Genomic DNA, 18,225 nt, shown 5'->3' on the forward strand with positions numbered 1-18,225 from the left:
TTTTATAAATTGTAAAAGAATTATAACCTCAGTTCAACAACTTGGATGTTTTCTTTCTCTTCTTAAGGACTTAGTCTGCCACAAAAGAGTATTGCTGTTGAAATTTGAGCTGAGAATTTCATTTTAACTAATTATGAAAACAAAAGATCTTGTTTGTAATTATTTAATAACCGATAATTCAAACTAGTATCAATAGAGAGATCGATGGACTTAAATTAGTATAAACTCATTCCTAATTCACAAGTGGAGTTCCATTAGATTTCATATGTAAAATATTGAAATGGAGAAAGAATGTATTTGATATATATTTCTTTGCTAATTAAAGAAGATACAACACTTTGTTAAAAAAAAAAAGTTGTTGCAACACTTTAAGTTTTGTAAGTGTCATACTTTTTGTTTTGTATTGTGGCAATATTATGATTCATATGTTGTTTTTCTAGTTGCATCTGGAAATTTGGTGTTGTCATAACGTCTTCTTGTTGCTTACGCGGTATGGATTAAAGCTTCTGTTATGGTTAATTGATTGGTTTTTTGGTTTTGGGTTTTTGTGCTGTGTTATATTTCCTAACGATTTTCTGTTATAGTGGTGTCTTGACTTGTCGAGTTAGTTAGAACTCTGATTGTATCTTTTGGTGAGAAACTTAACTCTGCTAGGCTTGGTATTTTTTTTTTTTTGTTGATTTGACAGGTTGAAGAACTCTGATCTTTGAAGAATGTTCATTTATGCCAGACAATAATGTTCTTCAGGTGAAGTATTTAAAGAATGTCAGATCTATGAAAGTTCAAGTGTGAAGACTTGAAGTACTTAATTTAAGGAAATTTGCAAGAGAGACAAGTATAGAAGATTTTCTTGTTGTTAATGTAAAATCAGAGATACTTTATAGAACTTGCATTTTTTATCTTAGTAGATTTCTTTCTCTGGACTAGGTTCCAATGATTAGCCATTACTTTGTGTAATGGTGAATCTTGTAAAAATTACTTTGTGTGATAATTTTTTACATGTTATTTAAGCTTTTATTGAATCTTAAATTGCTAGTTCAATAAGTTCACAATACTTAGATAGTAAATCACTTTAAAGCTTGAAGAAGAAAAAAAAGTGACATTTGTTTCTTTCCCTATACTACCCAATAAAGCTTGACAAAAATGCTTGCTTCTCTAGTGAACTAAGAGACTTGTATGTGAATATCCATAAACATACAACATTAAATGAAAGAAACCAGCAAAGATTATTATTAGGTTAGATAGAACTTAATAATGTTGTTGAAACTAATTGAATGCAATGCAAAGAAACCAAACTAATGAAAAGTGAGAATCTTTACTGTTTCTTGGTTGTAGTAATCCACATAGGTATAATACAATCTGAGACATCCTCATCATAAAAGCTCAACTAAGTCTGACAATTTTTTTTTTCATTATTTTTTTTTAAAACATCTTAAAAAATCAGAAATATGACATGAATGATGATAGTGCATTGACCCAAGCAAGCAAGCATGATAACAAGGTATCTTTAAAATAAAAAAAATAAAAAAAAAGTGCAAAGTGTCTCTATCAGAGATAATTTGTGATAGTAGTCATTACATCATGATAGAATATATATATTTGGGTGAGAGACCTACCTACCTAACTAACACCACCACACAACACAAAGATTCAAAATACTCTAAAGAAGGCTATAATATAAAGTGGTCAACCAATAATGACATGAACTAAGGTTTAACAACTTTCACATGCAGCCATAGAATAGAAGAGAAAGAAAGATAGAACACTCACTCACTGATGAGGAGGCTATAATTTTCTCATGGCTGTGATTTAGTATAGTGTGTGTGTGTCACTAAGTCACGTACAAGTTTTCGTCAAAAAGAAGGTGCGCAGACTTGGAATAAGTTATAAGAGAAAATAAAGGAGAATAAGAGTGCATGGAAAAGAGGGTTATGAGTATATTGGTGTGGTGGTGATGGTGATGGTGATGGTGATGGTGGTGGTGGTGGTGGTGGAGCCTGTAAGTATGGCGTAGCCCAAAGATTGATGGAAGACAAGACCATGGTTTTGGTGTTGTGTGTGTCAGTAAGAGAGAATGGAGTGTTGTAATAAGTTATATTAATGAGACTCTATTGGCAATTCAGAACGAGAGTTTACACTCTAGTCTAATTTTGATATCCGACACTTTATTTCACGGAGTTGGTTAAATATTTTTTAGAAATTTAGTCCAAACTTTTAGAGAGACAATTTTATAAATAATTATCAAAACTATGTCAAATGATAGAATAACTTCAAGAAATAGGACATTTTTTCAATTTTCTCTATTAATTATACTATTAATTTTAGGGTATAGTTCTCCGGTGCACACCTCAAAAGAGGCATAGCGGTGCACTCCTCTCTAGTTTTTGGCTTGTTAATTATTTTTCGGTGAATTATTTTTTATGGCAGTGTATATTATAGTTATTTATAACATCTTGCAAATTTTTAAGAAATTCCAAATAATTTAAAGGGCTGAAAACAATATTCAAATAAATTACTTTTCACGTACGTAAAAAAATAATTTCGCATGCATCAAATTATTTGAACCTTATTTTTTAGCACAATAAATTATTTAGAATTTCAAAAATTTTTACAGAAGTTCAAAATAACTATAAATTTGCTTGGAAAATACTTTCCGAACCAACCAAAATAGGAACCAACCAAAATAGAAAGAGAGTACAACATAATGCCCATTTTTGAGTTGCACACGAAATTTTCTCTTATTATTATTATATAGTGGTTGTGGGTGTGGGTGTGGGTGTGGGTGTGGGTGGTGGGGAGTAGAAAATGAATACCAAAACTGACAATTTCGGCGCCCTGGCCCAATGGGCTTCTTTCGGCTCAAGATGGGCTCCTCTCTCTCATGTCCCATTCTTTTCTTTTCTTTTCTTATATGAATCAATTTTCATACCTTAACCAGCGTGGGATTCAAAGTTCTATTCATCTATTAATTTCTACTTTCAGCTTTTCTTATTTTATAAAATATTTATATGAAAAAAATAATATTAGTTTTATGTGAGTAGATTTTGTAATATATATTATATCTTAAAATGTAATATATATATATAAGGAAATATATTCAAATGACAAAATTTATTGTCTAATTTTTATATGCTTTCGAGTTAATAATATTTCGTGTTCATAATAATCTTTCATGTACAATAGATTTTTCTTTTAAAATTATTGTTTTTATCTTTTTACTTATTATGTATTTAAAATTTATATCTTATAAGTATATATATATATATTACACTTGCTTAATCACCTCGATTTACAAGAGAGCATCTTCAAGACATAGTATTCTAAATTTTAAAATTAACTACTACTACTTTTTAGTATGTTGCTCCATTCATCCTCTTTATTTTAGATAATTAATCACTAATATTTTATAAAATAAAATCAAAGAAGTAATACATATATATATTTTAAATAAATTACTTACTTTTATGCAAACTTGTATCTTTAACATAATAGATTATTTTTCTGCAAAAAAAAAAAAAAAAAAAGAGAATTTAACATAACAGATTTAGCTAGCATCATTTGACTCTCGACTCTCTTGTCTTGGATTATTTGAAATCTTTAAAATAATTAATGATACACAAAAGGGTTGGAGTTAGAAAAATGAAGCATCACAGCTATTTTAGCCAAAGAATTTAGCTTGTGCACCTAGTTTCTCTAAATTCACTACAATATATATATATATATATATATATATCCATACAAAATAGGTATCATGTGACTATATTTTTGGTACATAATTTTTTTTTCAATGATAGTGTATAATGTAATTACAAGAATTTTTTATAAATTTTCAGAAAATTTCGAATAATTTAGGTTGTCGAAATCAAGATTCAAACAGCTTGTTACACGTATATTTTTTTCAATATTTATACGCACGCGTGAAACAAGCTATTAAAATTAATCATGATTTCGAAATCCTAAATTATTCAAAATTTCCTAAAAATTTATGAGAAGTCTCATGTAACCACATTGTACCCTGTCATATAATAAAAAAAAAAAAATTACAACTTATCCATATATGGAAAATACAAAAAATACCTATAAATAGTGATTAAAAACAATCATTACCCAAAAAATTTTCAAAATGGTACACATATATACAAAGTGCAAACTTTGTGTACTTAACATAATATATTTTTATAAACTCTAAACAAATTTCAGAAAATTATATATATATTTATAATCTCAAATAACCCAACAAAATGAAATGGCAAATTTCCTAGTATCATAATAGCAATCATTAAATAGTAAGAATTGGGAGTATATATATATATCTCTTTCTTTATTTTGTTACCACACAAATTTCACTCTTCATTTTGGTCCCCACTACATTTTACTGGCTCCGTCACTAATATGGCTAGAAGAATTATCATTTTTTATTTTGAAAAATTATGAGCATTGATAAACCCTTATATTTTGTTAATTTTACTTTTTTTTTTTTAAAAAAAACCTTCTAATTTAATTATCAAATCACCCCTTGATTGCAATCATGAAATGCATGAACCTTATCGAAGATTCAAAACAAAACAATACAATGTCTGCTAATATAATTATTAGTTCTAAATTTAATTGTCAAATGTTATATAATAGTAACTAAACAAATTACTTGAACCAAATTGTTAGAGAATAGAATCCCACATGGAAAGTATGTGGGATCATCATACCATTTATAAGAGTATGAGTTACTCCACTCATCACCAATTGATTTTGAGATGGAACCTCATACTTCTTACCATGCATCACTTTCTACATTCTAACATGGTATCAGAGCCAAAGAAAACTCTAACGAGTATGTCCGATCCAAATCCAAAAACCGGTCCAAAAAAAGAGAGCCAAAAGAGCCCTTTGTGATTCGGGGATAGTGAGCCAAAAAGAGCCAACGAGCCACTTGCGATCGAGCCGTCCAAGATTGGTGAGCAAAAATAGCCACCATCTTGAGGGGGGATGTTAGAGAATAGAATCCCACATGGAAAGTATGTGGGATCATCATACCATTTATAAGAGTATGAGTTACTCCACTCATCACCAATTGGTTTTGAGATGGAACCTCATACTTCTTACCATGCATCACTTTCTACATTCTAACACAAATAATTATGTCAACTATAATTAATTTAGTTTAAAATATTTTTATAAGTTGCTTAAATTTAAGTACTTTTCGTTATTTTTTTTCATCACATAATCTTGATTTTTTTGGGATTTTTTTAATCAAATGCTTTAACCTACCCATTCAACTTTGATAATGATTGTGTGTCAAATTTATGTATAATTTTGTTTGTTTGGTTATTTTTTTTAATTATCAAGGGACAAATTGTTCTTGTACAAACATAATTCTCAAATGGAAAGATTCAATAATAGTTAAATTCACAGAGATTATTTTAGAATAATAAAAAAAAAAAGATATTTCCATATCTATGGAGATCTCTGTGTATCAAAAATTTCCAAAATACAATATTTCAGGTGATAACTTTCCACAAAAGAAAAAAATTGAGACACAGTTTTTGAATCATTTCCTCATAATATCAAGATATTTTACCAAATAACACACAAACATTTCCAAAAGTTACATCTCATGACATGAAATTTACCAATACCATGCTAATCAGCAATCACTTTTTCTATTTCTGCAATTTTTTTTTCTTTTAAGGTTGCCTTAATTGTAAGATATCAGATTTTTTGAGCCATAATTTTTTTTGGCATAAAATCTGAATATTACTAATATAGAGGGATATTTGAAGTTTTTTTTTTAAATATATTTTTTTTTTATCTAGGGGGACATGAAAGTACATAGAGGAGAGGGTGTGTGCGATTGGAAATGAATATAAGTTTGATTTTGATTTTCAGTTTATCTAAAATGGAGTGAAGACAAAGAAAGCAAGCGTGTGGTATTAGTACACCCAAACATGGCCAACTCATTAAATGACATACTACCATAGCAAAGCCCTAGATCTTCCAAATCTCTCTCTCATTCAACATTTTTCTTTTTCTTTTTCTTTTTTTTTTATTATTATTTCTTTAATTATATTTTTTCTTTTTCTTTTTATGAGCCACTCAACAACAACAACACATTTATTTGCCACTACTACTACATATATACTCACACTCATTTCCTCCATATATGTGTGTGTTCATCTCTTTCTTCTCCAATCTCTTATATACACCATAGCCAAACCCTAGAGCTTGGCTTAGCTTTGCATGGAGTAGATGAGAAAAACTGTTGATTATTAGGGTTTCAGGGTGTTCGATGAAATAGGTGAAAAGGGTAGTCATTAGAAGTAGTTGATCTAATTAAGATATGGATCAATTGGTGTTTTTATGGATGGGACTAATTGTTGTTGCAGCGACGTCGTTTTGGCTATGGTGGTTTTGGTCTAATCATGATAATAATAAGAAGAAGAAACTTCATCTTCTTCATCGAGTTCCTAAAGGGAACAAGGGTTGGCCTGTTCTTGGAGAAACCATTGAGTTCATTGCTTCTGGTTACACATCTCAACCTGTCAGCTTCATGGAAAAACGCAGATCTCAGTAAGCTTACTATTATTACCACTATTAATTAATTAATTATATGAAGAAAAAAAAACTGGTAATAATTAGTTTCATATATATATATATATATATCTTAAGATCGATGGAACACTACCTTTAATTAGTTTAACAATTTGTGATAATCGTCATCATTATATATCACTATGTCCAGTTGTGGTTTTAATTATATTTATATATAGAGAATAATAAATTCGTGTATTTATTGCTGTAAAAGTGCTGTCTATACTAATTAATTAGCCACTTTTTTTCTGGTTCTAATATTTTAATAATTAAATTAATGATGATGATGATCACGTTAAGTATGATCACGTTATTACATGTTACTTTGCGATAAAAGATATGATAATTTAATTTTGAAAATTGAAAAACCATTATTAGATGGTTTTGCATGCATTTTTTAATTTATTACTTTGCTTATTATAAAAATCTTTAATTAATTATTGAATTTTTTCTTTTTTAACTTGTAATTTGTACGAGTAGTAGAGAAATCATGTGAAACAGATAATAAAAAACAAAATATAATTAAAATCAAGATAAGGACTGAAAAATGTAACTATATATACAACTCCAATACAATACACGTTAGATAAAATTAATAAGAAAACAATAATACATTAATATCTCCACACGTGTTGAAACAATTATATGGAAGCAACAAAATTTGTCCAATTATATTTTTCAGCAAAAAATAAAAATAAAGAAATTGATGAGAGAGTATAATATATATATATAAATATATTGTAATAATAATAATAATAAAAAAAAAGAAGATAGAGATGAGTTACAATAAATTAAGGCTGGTTAGATCTGTGCCCTAACTAGACCTTAGACTGTCTGAAACTCTATTGCGTGTGCAGACAGTAACCACAGCCTATTTATCTCCATTCTCCAATATATTTCAGTCTCCCAATGAAATTTATATATATTCTCCCATAAACAATTAAATCTTTTATTTATTTCTTTTTCCTAAAATAGAAAAAAAACTAAACTGAATTTTTATTCCAAGGTTATTCTACAATGGTTGGATTAAATTAATCACATAGGGGATAATAATTATTGAAATTTTGAAAGGGTTTATATTATATCGTAAAATAGTTTAAATAGATTTTAAACTTGACTTTGATCAAAGTATTTTAAATTAAAATTATAAATAATTTATTAAATTCACAATGTAGAATAAAATTACAATTATTATTATGTCTTACAATTTAATTTTTATATTTAAATTTTAGTATTCAAATAAGTAATAAAATAAAATATATAATCTAAAAAGGAACAAACTATTTTGAAAACTTAATTAATATGAAACTAAATAAATATCGTATTAATAATTTGATTGACTAAATTAAAAAATTATAATTTAAAATCTAATTATTTCAAACCAAAACGAGAATAATATCTGAATTATTATTATTATTATATGTACATATAGTATTTGGTTGGCAAGACTTCCGAAAGACAAATTTAAACTTTTATTTTAAAAAAGTTCTTCCTGCTGAAGCCACAAGGAGTGCCTTTGTGAAAAAGTGCTTATAAGAAACTAAAACCTCAACAGCCGTAAACTATGACAATCAAACTCTTAATGTATGGAGTGTTGTTATTTGGTATCTTAAGGTGTTTATCAAAACATGATATGATATCTATAATTGATCATAATACTTATTAAATTCAAATAAGTGTACGAATATTAAATTTAACTACTGTTCTCCCAATAAGTGTACCCAATATTAAATTTAACTACTGTTCTCCCAAAGCAATTCTCTAATATATGGATGTTAAATTGATATAAAAACTGTGTTTTTTTTTTTTTTTTGGTCTAATAAGGTATGGGAAGGTGTTTAAAACACATATATTGGGAACAGCCATAATAGTATCAACAGATGCAGAGGTGAACAAAGTGGTTTTACAAAACCAGGGCAACACATTCATTCCAGCTTATCCAAAATCCATCACAGAATTGTTAGGTCAAAACTCCATTCTCCAAATCAATGGAGCCTTTCACAAACGAGTTCATGCACTCATTGGGGGCTTTCTCAGAACACCACTTTTCAAAGCTCGAATCACCCAAGCCATTCACCATTCTGTTCAACTCAACTTGGCTTCTTGGTCCAACATGCAACTCCTTTACGTCCAAGACCAAGCCCAAAAGGTATATACATATATATATTGATAATAATATTGTGTGTGAGTGTGTGTGTGTGATGAAAACTACTGTTTCAGATTACCTTTGAAGTGTTGGTGAAAGTGTTAATGAGCGTTGGTCCTGGTGAAGATTTGAACTCATTGAAAGTTGACTTTGAAGAATTCATTAAAGGGTTAATTTGCTTACCTGTCAAGCTCCCTGGAACAAGACTCTACAAATCTCTCAAGGTATATATATATATATACATATATTGTATGTATATATATATGATATGTATGTATATATTGAATCAAAGTGATTGTTTTTGGTGGGGGTGCAGGCCAAGGAGAGGTTGTTAAAGATAGTGGGACGAATAGTAGAAGAGAGAAAAGCAGCCATGGAAAATAGAAATAATAATAATAATAATGATGATGATAATAAGGAAAGAGGTGTAGGGAATGATGTGGTGGACGTGCTACTACAGGAAAGCTATGACTCGGACGAGAGTCGACGACTGCCGTTGGATTTCATCACCGGAAACATCATAGAGATGATGATCCCTGGTGAGGAAACGGTTCCCATGGCCATGACCTTGGCTGTCAAATACTTAAGTGACAACCCCGTCGTTCTAGACCACTTAAGGGTACGCACCTATATATATATATATCATATTTTTACACTATCATCATAAACTTTTTTATATATTATTGTATTGATAGTGATTCTTCTGCAACTTTTAAAAAAAAATTGAAATATCAGTGCAAATATTATTTTAGAACATATTTTTAGTAATTATTTTTTTTTTATATATTATTGTATTTAAATGATTTAAGATGTTGAAATAAGATTCTAAATTTTTAGTATCTTCACACGTGCAAATATTATTTTAGAATTTATTTTCGATAATTTAAATTATTCAGGAAAATTAATTTAGGAGTGGTTGGTTGCGATTATAATTAAGTAAAATAATTGGAGTCAAATATATAATTCACTACGATAATACACAAAACTATACACTATTATAACCGTAGTTTTCTTTGATTATTTTTATTTATGGATTAGATATTCATAAATAGATGTATAAATAAAAAGAAAAAATAGAGTATGGACGAGAGATAATTAATGATTAAATATGGGAGGGGCCCACAATTTTTTGGTGTTGTTTTTGTTTTTGAGGTATACTTCTTCGTCTTTTGTCACTGGACAATTTGCAGCCGTACGATTGAGATTGGACGGCTGCCAGGTGAGGACCAGTGAGTACTGAAGTGGACCACATTATTTATTGTATATTTTATTATTGTCGGTATAGTACTAATCTAGCAGTACCTTCTTCTAAAGTCACCACTCCACTTTTCACAGTAGTAAAGTAAATCCAACTATGGTTATTTCTTTGGTGCACCCTTCGAAAAAAGACATATTTTCTTCCAACTTTTGGGTGGGGAAGTATTTTGGTTGCAATTTTTTTTATAATTATATATATACTGTACAGAGTAAGAAATTTCAAATAATTTAACTGTATCGAAAATAATATTTAAATAAGTTATTTTCCATGCATATAAAAAAAATTAAAATTAAGTGTGTAATAAATTACTTTAATTTTATTTTTCGGTACTGTAAATTATTCGAAATTTTTAAAAAATTTGTAAAATGTTTTAAATAAATACAAGGGTTTATACCTTTTTGAACCCTGTATTTTTTTCCATTACTTATTTGGACCTTGTGTTTTGACAAATTATTTTTTGGACCTTATGTTTTGTAAAATGGTTAAAATAGAATCCTAAACCCGATTTTGGTCAATGTTTTCTCAACTAAAATCACAAATAATTTACCAAACTAACAATTCAGAACAAAAATAAAATCATTCTGCTTAAAATCTGTGTTGTTATATTCAATTTTTTCTTCATCAAAATTGAGTTTAAAGTTCTATTTTAACAATTTTATAAAACATAGGGTCCAAACAAGTAATGGAAAAAAACACAGAATCCAAAAAAGTATAAACCCTAAATACAATATACATCTTTTCTTGTGTCAAAGACTAGGAATACAAAAAATTTCTTTTCGAATTAGGCCATAAAAAAGTATTTGCGCTGAAAATACACTCCAAGTCAAAAACTAGAAAATGGTGCACTGAAGTACCCATTTTTGTGGTTGCACCCAAAATTTTCCCTCAAACTATATATGTATGCAGTTAAATTAAAATTATTCATCATCACATTATGTTATAGGACATATATTATACCATTTCATACTCTTAAATATTTCAACTAGAAACTAGATTATATAGCTTTGTATTTTTTCTGTAATTATCAAAAGGAACTAGAGATAATTTATGAACTAATTCTAGTTAAATTTTTTGATATTATTTTTATGAGGATCCAAAGTGCTCTTAATTATATTCTAGTAAATTTTGATGAATTTTTCAATAAAAATCCCCAAACACCCTTGTTTAAACAATTATATTAATAAATTTAATAAAATTAATAAAACAAAATATAAAATACATTTAGCATTTTTTTTAAAAAAAAAAAACACTTAACTAAAATTAAAAATTCAAATATAAACACATATAGTATTATTTAGTCATAATTGGATCTGATAAAATTTAACTAGAATAAAGGTTAACTTTGATCAGAATTTAAGAAACATGAAGTTACATAATAAACTCTATGTTATATATATAGTTTGATATATATATATATATATAAATACGATTATATGCCAATTTTTGGAGTTGAAAACTACAATACTTAGTACATGTTAACAAGATAATGATTAAGAAAAGGGTGATGATTGATATACATATATATATATATATAAATATATATATACTTAGTACCTATATATAGATTTATAGGTAGCTTGGGGACGAAAATAGTTGTGACAAAATAAATGTTTGACGACAGAAGTTGGATTGAAATGGCAAACAAGTCACCATCCCCATACTACACATCAAACAAAGTAAAAGGAATAATTATTAATAATAATAATAATCCTTAAGAGGAAAAACATATATTTTCTAAGGATGTTTCTAATCCTCCATCTTATACTAAATGCAATTATTACACCTATGTTCCATTGCCCCAAAAACCCAAATGAGTCTAATAATTAAGCTCATAGTGTTGTCACATTCATATACTACATTTAAATATAAATATTTATTAAAGTGAAATACATTATTATTATTATTATTATTTTGACTTGGAATATTTTACTATGATTTATGGGCAGGAGGAAAACATGGAGTTGAAGAAGAAGAAAATGATTGATAACTTGGGTAATTGTACATGGACTGATTACATGGAGTCTTTGCCATTTACTCAAAATGTGAGTTTTCCAATACTTTCATAAAATAATGTATATATATAAATTACTATCACTATATGTACTCTTATGTCTAGCTATATATGATAAAAAAAAAACTTTTGATTTATTTAATGCAAAATGTACCAAATAATGCCCATGTTGTTATTTTACAAAATATATATAGGTGATAAGTGAGACTTTGAGAATAGCAAATATCATTAATGGGATATGGAGAAAAGCTGTAAAAGATGTTGAGATCAAAGGTAATAATTAACTACATTAAAAGTCTTAATTAATTAGTTTATTATTTAAGCTTGTTGCTAATTAAGGTTGTCATTCTTTTCTTTATTTTAGGCTATTTTATACCGAAAAACTGGTGTGTCTTGGCATCTCTTATTTCGGTTCACATGGATGAAGAGAATTATGAAAACCCATATGAGTTTAATCCATGGAGATGGGAGGTAATTAAACAGTTTGTTTCTGCATTAAACTTTGGCTTAACTAATAATATATATATATATATCACAATTTTTTTTATAGGGGCTTTATTTTAAGCTCTACCGATGGGGCTATCAGTATTTATCGACCCGTGAACAATTTTTTTAACCCTAAAGTGAAGCTTCTATAGGAGAATTCTCCTATATATAACAATTCTTTTATAGGGGCTTCACTTTAAGTCTTACTAATGGGCTCTTAGTGTTTCTCGACCCCGTGAACAGTTTTCGGCGCGATTTTTTTATGACCGTGTATATTGTGGTTGTTTAGAGCATCCTGCAAATTTTCAGAAAATTCCGAATAGTTTACAGTACCGAAAACTAAGTTCAAACATGTTGTTTTCCACGAGCAAAAATAGTCACGCGTGCAACTACATGAACTTAGTTTTCGATACTGTAAACTATTCAGAATTTTCTGAAAATTTGCAGGATGCTTTAAATAGCTACAATATACACGGTCATAAAAAAAAATTGCGTCGAAAACTATTTACGGGTCGAGAACACTGAAAGCCCCACCGGTATGACTTAGAGTGAAGACGTACAAGTGAATTCCTATATATATATATATATAAATCAGTTTCACATATTTCTTAATTTGATTTACTCTAATGCAGAAGACAGGTACAACCGTTAATAGTAATATCTTTACACCATTTGGTGGTGGACAAAGACTGTGCCCTGGTTTGGACTTATCTAGACTTGAACTAGCAATATTTCTTCATCAACTTGTCACCAAATACAGGTAATCTAACATAAAATTCTCTCTCAGTTTGGGGCTGCTTCTTCATACATGCACAATATTGGTTAATAATAATAATAATAGTAGCAGTAGTAACGATAATGATAAACTCATGTTTGTGATGACACCACAGATGGATAGCAGAGAAGGATGAAATTGTTCACTTTCCAACTGTCAAGATGAAGAGGAAGCTGCCCATTAGAGTCACATCAATAAGCACTTGAAAAGTCTTTTGATTGACCCATCATGCATAACATGTACAAATACATAATTTAATTTAGGGATTGTTATATTTCAATCTATATCTATTCATTTCATTATATATATATATATATATATATTTGTGAAGATATTGGGAGGAACATATCATTGTGTTAGTTCTAGTGTCACTGTCTTTGTCTACAGCAAGAGGTTTATTAACAAAATTTTGAAGTGGGGAAGATCAAATCCAACTCCCATATCTTAAGTTTCCCCATATAATAAATCTTCTGCTTTTTTTTTCTTTTCTTTTTTGTGCGTTTGATGAACTCTTGTGGCATAGTTTGTGTACTCAAAATAAGGCTCACAGTGTGCTTTGTCGCATACAACACTCGTAGGGGCTCACAGACTCTCCCTCCACCAGTACAATCAACACACTCAATAATATGAAAACTGGTGGGAGCCATTCACTACAATGGTGCCAAAAATGGTCACGGTTACTTGTCCAACCCCTCCACACATATCTACATCATCCATCGAAGACACACCTTCATCTGCACACTGTACTCGAACACCAACAAAAGAAAAAGAAAAAAAATTACAAAATCCCCAGGGTCTCCCCAAAAAGATAAGATGTGCAAAGACAGTTTGATATCATATCAGGCTTATCAACAACTGTCTATTTTGGCTCAGAAAACAATATGAAGTAGTGGTTTTAAGATTTAAAAACCAGTCCTCTGAATGGTTCTACCTTAGCTTGGATCAAAGTTAGCAAGCAAGTGCCTTGCTCTTAAGGTTGTAATGGCATTTTCCCTTTTTGTAGGTATCTTTACGAGAAATTGGTGAAAATGACATTTATTTTTAAATGATTTTGCACTCTGATCTACTTTTGATAATTTTTTGCAAAACGTCATCTGTTTAAAATTTAATTAGTTGTCTAAATTTTTTTACTACCTGTTTAAATTTTCGACTAGCTGTCTAAATTATGAGAGACTATTTTGCAAAAAATTATTAAAATTAAGTTAGAATGCAAAATGAGTTTAAAAAAAAATGTCATTTTGCCAAAAGACGAAAATTCATTCATGGTGAAAAACTCAAGGAGATGACCTAAGTAGGCTAATCAAGCCTAATACAAACTCATATTTAAAGCCAAATCAGAATCATCCACACATAAAAAAAAACTAGTGAGTTCGCCTTTCTTAGATAAGACATTTTGATGGGACTGACGAACCACCAAAATGATAAAAACCTAAATATATTTGAGTACAAAGAGATCGGATACAAAACTTATGGCAACAACAACAAGAATCTTCCACATAAAAATAAATTAGTGAGTCTGCCTTTCTTATACAAGACACTTAAAAGACAAAACCTAGATAAATCTTATTGCAGGAATAAAGATTGAATACAAAACATAAGGCAACAACCAAATAGTTGCCAACCACCGAGACCCTCCACCCCCCACAAAAAAACACCCTCTCTCTCTCTCTCTCTCTCTCTCATAGAGAATCGTGTAACAGAAGTTCTGTTTTGGATTTTGTGAGTTGATAATTTAATGAAAGGTCAGTTGGCCATCTTTTTGAGTAGGAAAGTTAATAGTAGAACATGTACTAGCCTAGTGAGTCTAGTGAGACTTAAACTTAAAGACTCACTAGACTAGTACACGTTCTACAGCTCTATATATCTCAACCTTCGTTCCATTCCATATGTACAAATAAGCTGCCATTTCCAAGAGGTGTAAAACAAGAGGGGATGCCTATTATACACTGTAATCTCTATCTACATGCATTGTGTTTGACCAAGTCAGCTTATAAAACAAGAGGTGATGCCTATTATAGATCATTTGGAACAGTGAAAAATATGAGTCCCGGGCTTTAGAAATGCTGCATTGTCACTACTAGATGATAGAGCAAAATTGAGCTTAACTTTACAACAACAACAACAAAAAATGAAGTCCTTTTTCTCTTTTCATACCCTGCCGCACAAGCAGACTAAGTGCATCTAAATATAAATTGTTGCAATGCAAGTTATTGATCTAGAAAAATCAATTCTCATATGCTCTCACTGCTAGTGAGGTAAAAAAAACCCAAACAAAAGCATAATTAGCTGCCTAATGAGGTTCGATGTGATAATAATATCAAGCCATGGATTTTTTCTTATCTTCCTCGAGCCGCTGCAACTCAGCCAGTTTTTGAGCCCACTCTCTTTCCCTTGCCACCGCAGCCATTTTTCGTTCTATTTTCTTAATGTTCTTCTTCCTTTTAGCTTCTTGCACCTCAGCCTTCCGTTTCCTTTTCTCTGACTGCACAAGCTCAAAATCAAGTCCCAATTAAAGGAAGGTCATCATCTCTGAATGGGAAGATGACAACAAAGAGGAGCTCCAAGGTATAACACCAAATTTGAATGTGTGCCCAACTAAGGATGTCTAAAGCTAATAATAAAACTCGACTGATGGCAATAGCTTGTAAAGTTGCAGATAAAAATAACAGAATAAGAAATACAAGATTTTATGACTATACAAGAACTTAAGCTGAAAAATAGTGATATATATCTATGCCAGAAAATCAAGGACCCCAATTTGTTACATCGTTACGAATGTATACAAAGACAATAACTTAAACTTTGAGAGCAACCAAAGGAAAAAGGATAGCTTATACCATTCAGAGCTCTCAAGATTATATCTGAAAGTCCCATAAATAAAAATGCTACAGCTACTAGTTTTGAGAAAGTTATAACAAGACTACCATTGGAAAACTAATCTTAATCATATATGAAATAATAAAAATGTAATGTGACAAAAATATAACTAAAGAGAACTATGGATCGTATAAGTGATGAAATTAGTCCAATCATATACTCAAATTGCTTGCAAAATCCAACTCAAAAAATGCATACTGATGAAACCTCATATCCAGAGGCAGAAGTATGGTCAAACTAGTGTTGTTGAAGTGGTCATACCTAAAAGAACCAGCCATCCAAATTTATTTCCAGATTTCTATCCTTATCACAAATCACACCTACATAAATCAGTAATGCCCGAGCAGCTTATGGGTTACGAACTCACAGTCTCACACTAATATAGTGCTCCAAATATGAAGATAATGGCTTCTTTGACTAAACATCTATAATCAAAATAACCATTCCCACTAGAAGTTTTGGTTTACATCATGAAATGTCAGCCATTTTTGGTGAAATGTTCCATTTCGAGAGTTGGCAAACTACATGAAAAGCTATAACTCTCAACTCTTTTTCAATCATATTCCTCCTAGTAAGTCTATCCAAAACCATTAACAGCTTCAATACAATGGCAACCCCTATAGCCCCTAGCACCGGAATGTAAGATATAAAAATTAACACAATTCAAATTATGATTTCGAAAGACAAGCTAACATTAATGAAAAAGATCAACGAAACACGCACCGAAATGAAAGCAAGACGTAGCCTAATACGCTTCTTCTCATTCCTTCTTTTCACACTTCCTTCATTGGGTCTGTTGCGTATTGGTTCACCAGGAACATATTGAACAAAGGCATAAGGTCCTGCACTCAAAAAAATTCTCAGAACAATTATAATTTGAACCTCATACGGATTCCATTCTAAATTTGAAACTTGGTACCCAAAACCCACTAAACCCTTTAATATAAAAGTCGGAAGCACCACCAAAACCAAGATACTAAGTTCCCCACATACAAATATCAAAGACCTAAATTCAAGTAAAACAAATTAAACGCAAGAGACCCATCAACATGATTGCATGGAAGGTATATTTTAACATAATACATTGTTCAATTTTGGGGGGACACGGCCAAAAGAAATCAACTTTAATATTAGAAATTAAAATTTTACAAATAGTCAAAAGGGTTTTGATCTTTCATCTATTTATTACAAAATCACAAAGAAATAAATAAAATATTTGATAAAAATGAAAAAACCTGGGGGTTTCATGGTGGCCCTCTTTCGACGAGACTTATCGACAGGCCGTCGCTTTGGGAAGCGAGTATCTGTTAAGCTGTGTAAATGGTTCACAATTGGAAACCATGGAACTTGGCTGCGAAATGGACTACCGATAACTGATCGGAACTCCGATTTCACTGAGGCTGAAGTGGCAGAAAACGGCGTCGTTGCGCACACGGAGGAGCGGGATACTGCTAGGGTTCTCGACAGTGGTCGAATAATGGATCTTAAAGCTCCAAATCCCATTTCTCTGTCGATTTCGGCTTCGGCTTCGAGTCGGACAACAACTCAAGACTCCAGCTTTACTGCGAAACTGAAGAACCCCAGTGACCGAAGGAAGAGAACGCCAGGCCGAGGACTAACTTGGGCTTATTGATACAACACCAAATAGAGTTGGTCCAATAAAATGGGCCTTTTAAATTCAGCCCAATGAACTCAAATCCTACGTGACAAACTAATCTAATATATAACACACTTCTCATGCTAAAATTAAAAAAAAGAGGGAATTTTTCAAAAATATGGTTTTTATACTATTAATGTTCAAAAATATAGGAGTTATACTTTTCTTAATTTGTATGGGAAATTTATTAAAGAAAAAGTTAAAGTATGGGAAACACAATTAGTAGCTAACTAAAATATAGAAATATCACATTTTTTTATCATAGTTATATTTTCTTTGATTTTGAAGGTAATTTTATTTTTATTTTTTTTCATCATTTTTTATTAATTTTTCCTTACTTGTTTTTTCTTCCATTTTTTCCTTTTTCTTTTTTTTTTTCTACCAATTTTTTCCTTCATATTTTTTTTCTTTCCATTTTTTCATTCTTCTT

General features: G+C 30.0%; 2 protein-coding genes across 2 annotated transcripts; one reads left to right on the forward strand and one right to left on the reverse strand.

Annotated features, from left to right (window-relative positions):
* The first annotated feature begins 6,082 nt into the window (after nt 1–6,082).
* On the forward strand, nt 6,083–14,310 carry LOC133812706 (3-epi-6-deoxocathasterone 23-monooxygenase CYP90C1). The gene is made up of 9 exons (XM_062246504.1): nt 6,083–6,564; nt 8,410–8,734; nt 8,806–8,955; nt 9,048–9,350; nt 11,936–12,031; nt 12,195–12,273; nt 12,365–12,471; nt 13,119–13,246; nt 13,377–14,310. Exons 1-9 carry the CDS (start codon nt 6,335–6,337, stop codon nt 13,465–13,467), a joined length of 1,509 nt encoding a protein of 502 aa, XP_062102488.1. The 5' UTR covers nt 6,083–6,334; the 3' UTR covers nt 13,468–14,310.
* A 1,075-nt stretch (nt 14,311–15,385) lies between these two features.
* Nucleotides 15,386–17,747, reverse strand: LOC133812707 (uncharacterized). Its single transcript, XM_062246505.1, has 3 exons — nt 17,374–17,747; nt 16,862–16,980; nt 15,386–15,743 (listed from the first exon to the last, which is right to left on the reverse strand). The coding sequence occupies exons 1-3, from the start codon at nt 17,639–17,641 to the stop codon at nt 15,579–15,581; spliced, it is 552 nt and encodes a 183-aa protein (XP_062102489.1). The 5' UTR covers nt 17,642–17,747; the 3' UTR covers nt 15,386–15,578.
* Between the last annotated feature and the right edge of the window lie 478 nt (nt 17,748–18,225).

The sequence above is a fragment of the Humulus lupulus genome, chromosome 1 (genome assembly GCF_963169125.1).
Source record: "Humulus lupulus chromosome 1, drHumLupu1.1, whole genome shotgun sequence".
Taxonomy (NCBI): domain Eukaryota; kingdom Viridiplantae; phylum Streptophyta; class Magnoliopsida; order Rosales; family Cannabaceae; genus Humulus; species Humulus lupulus.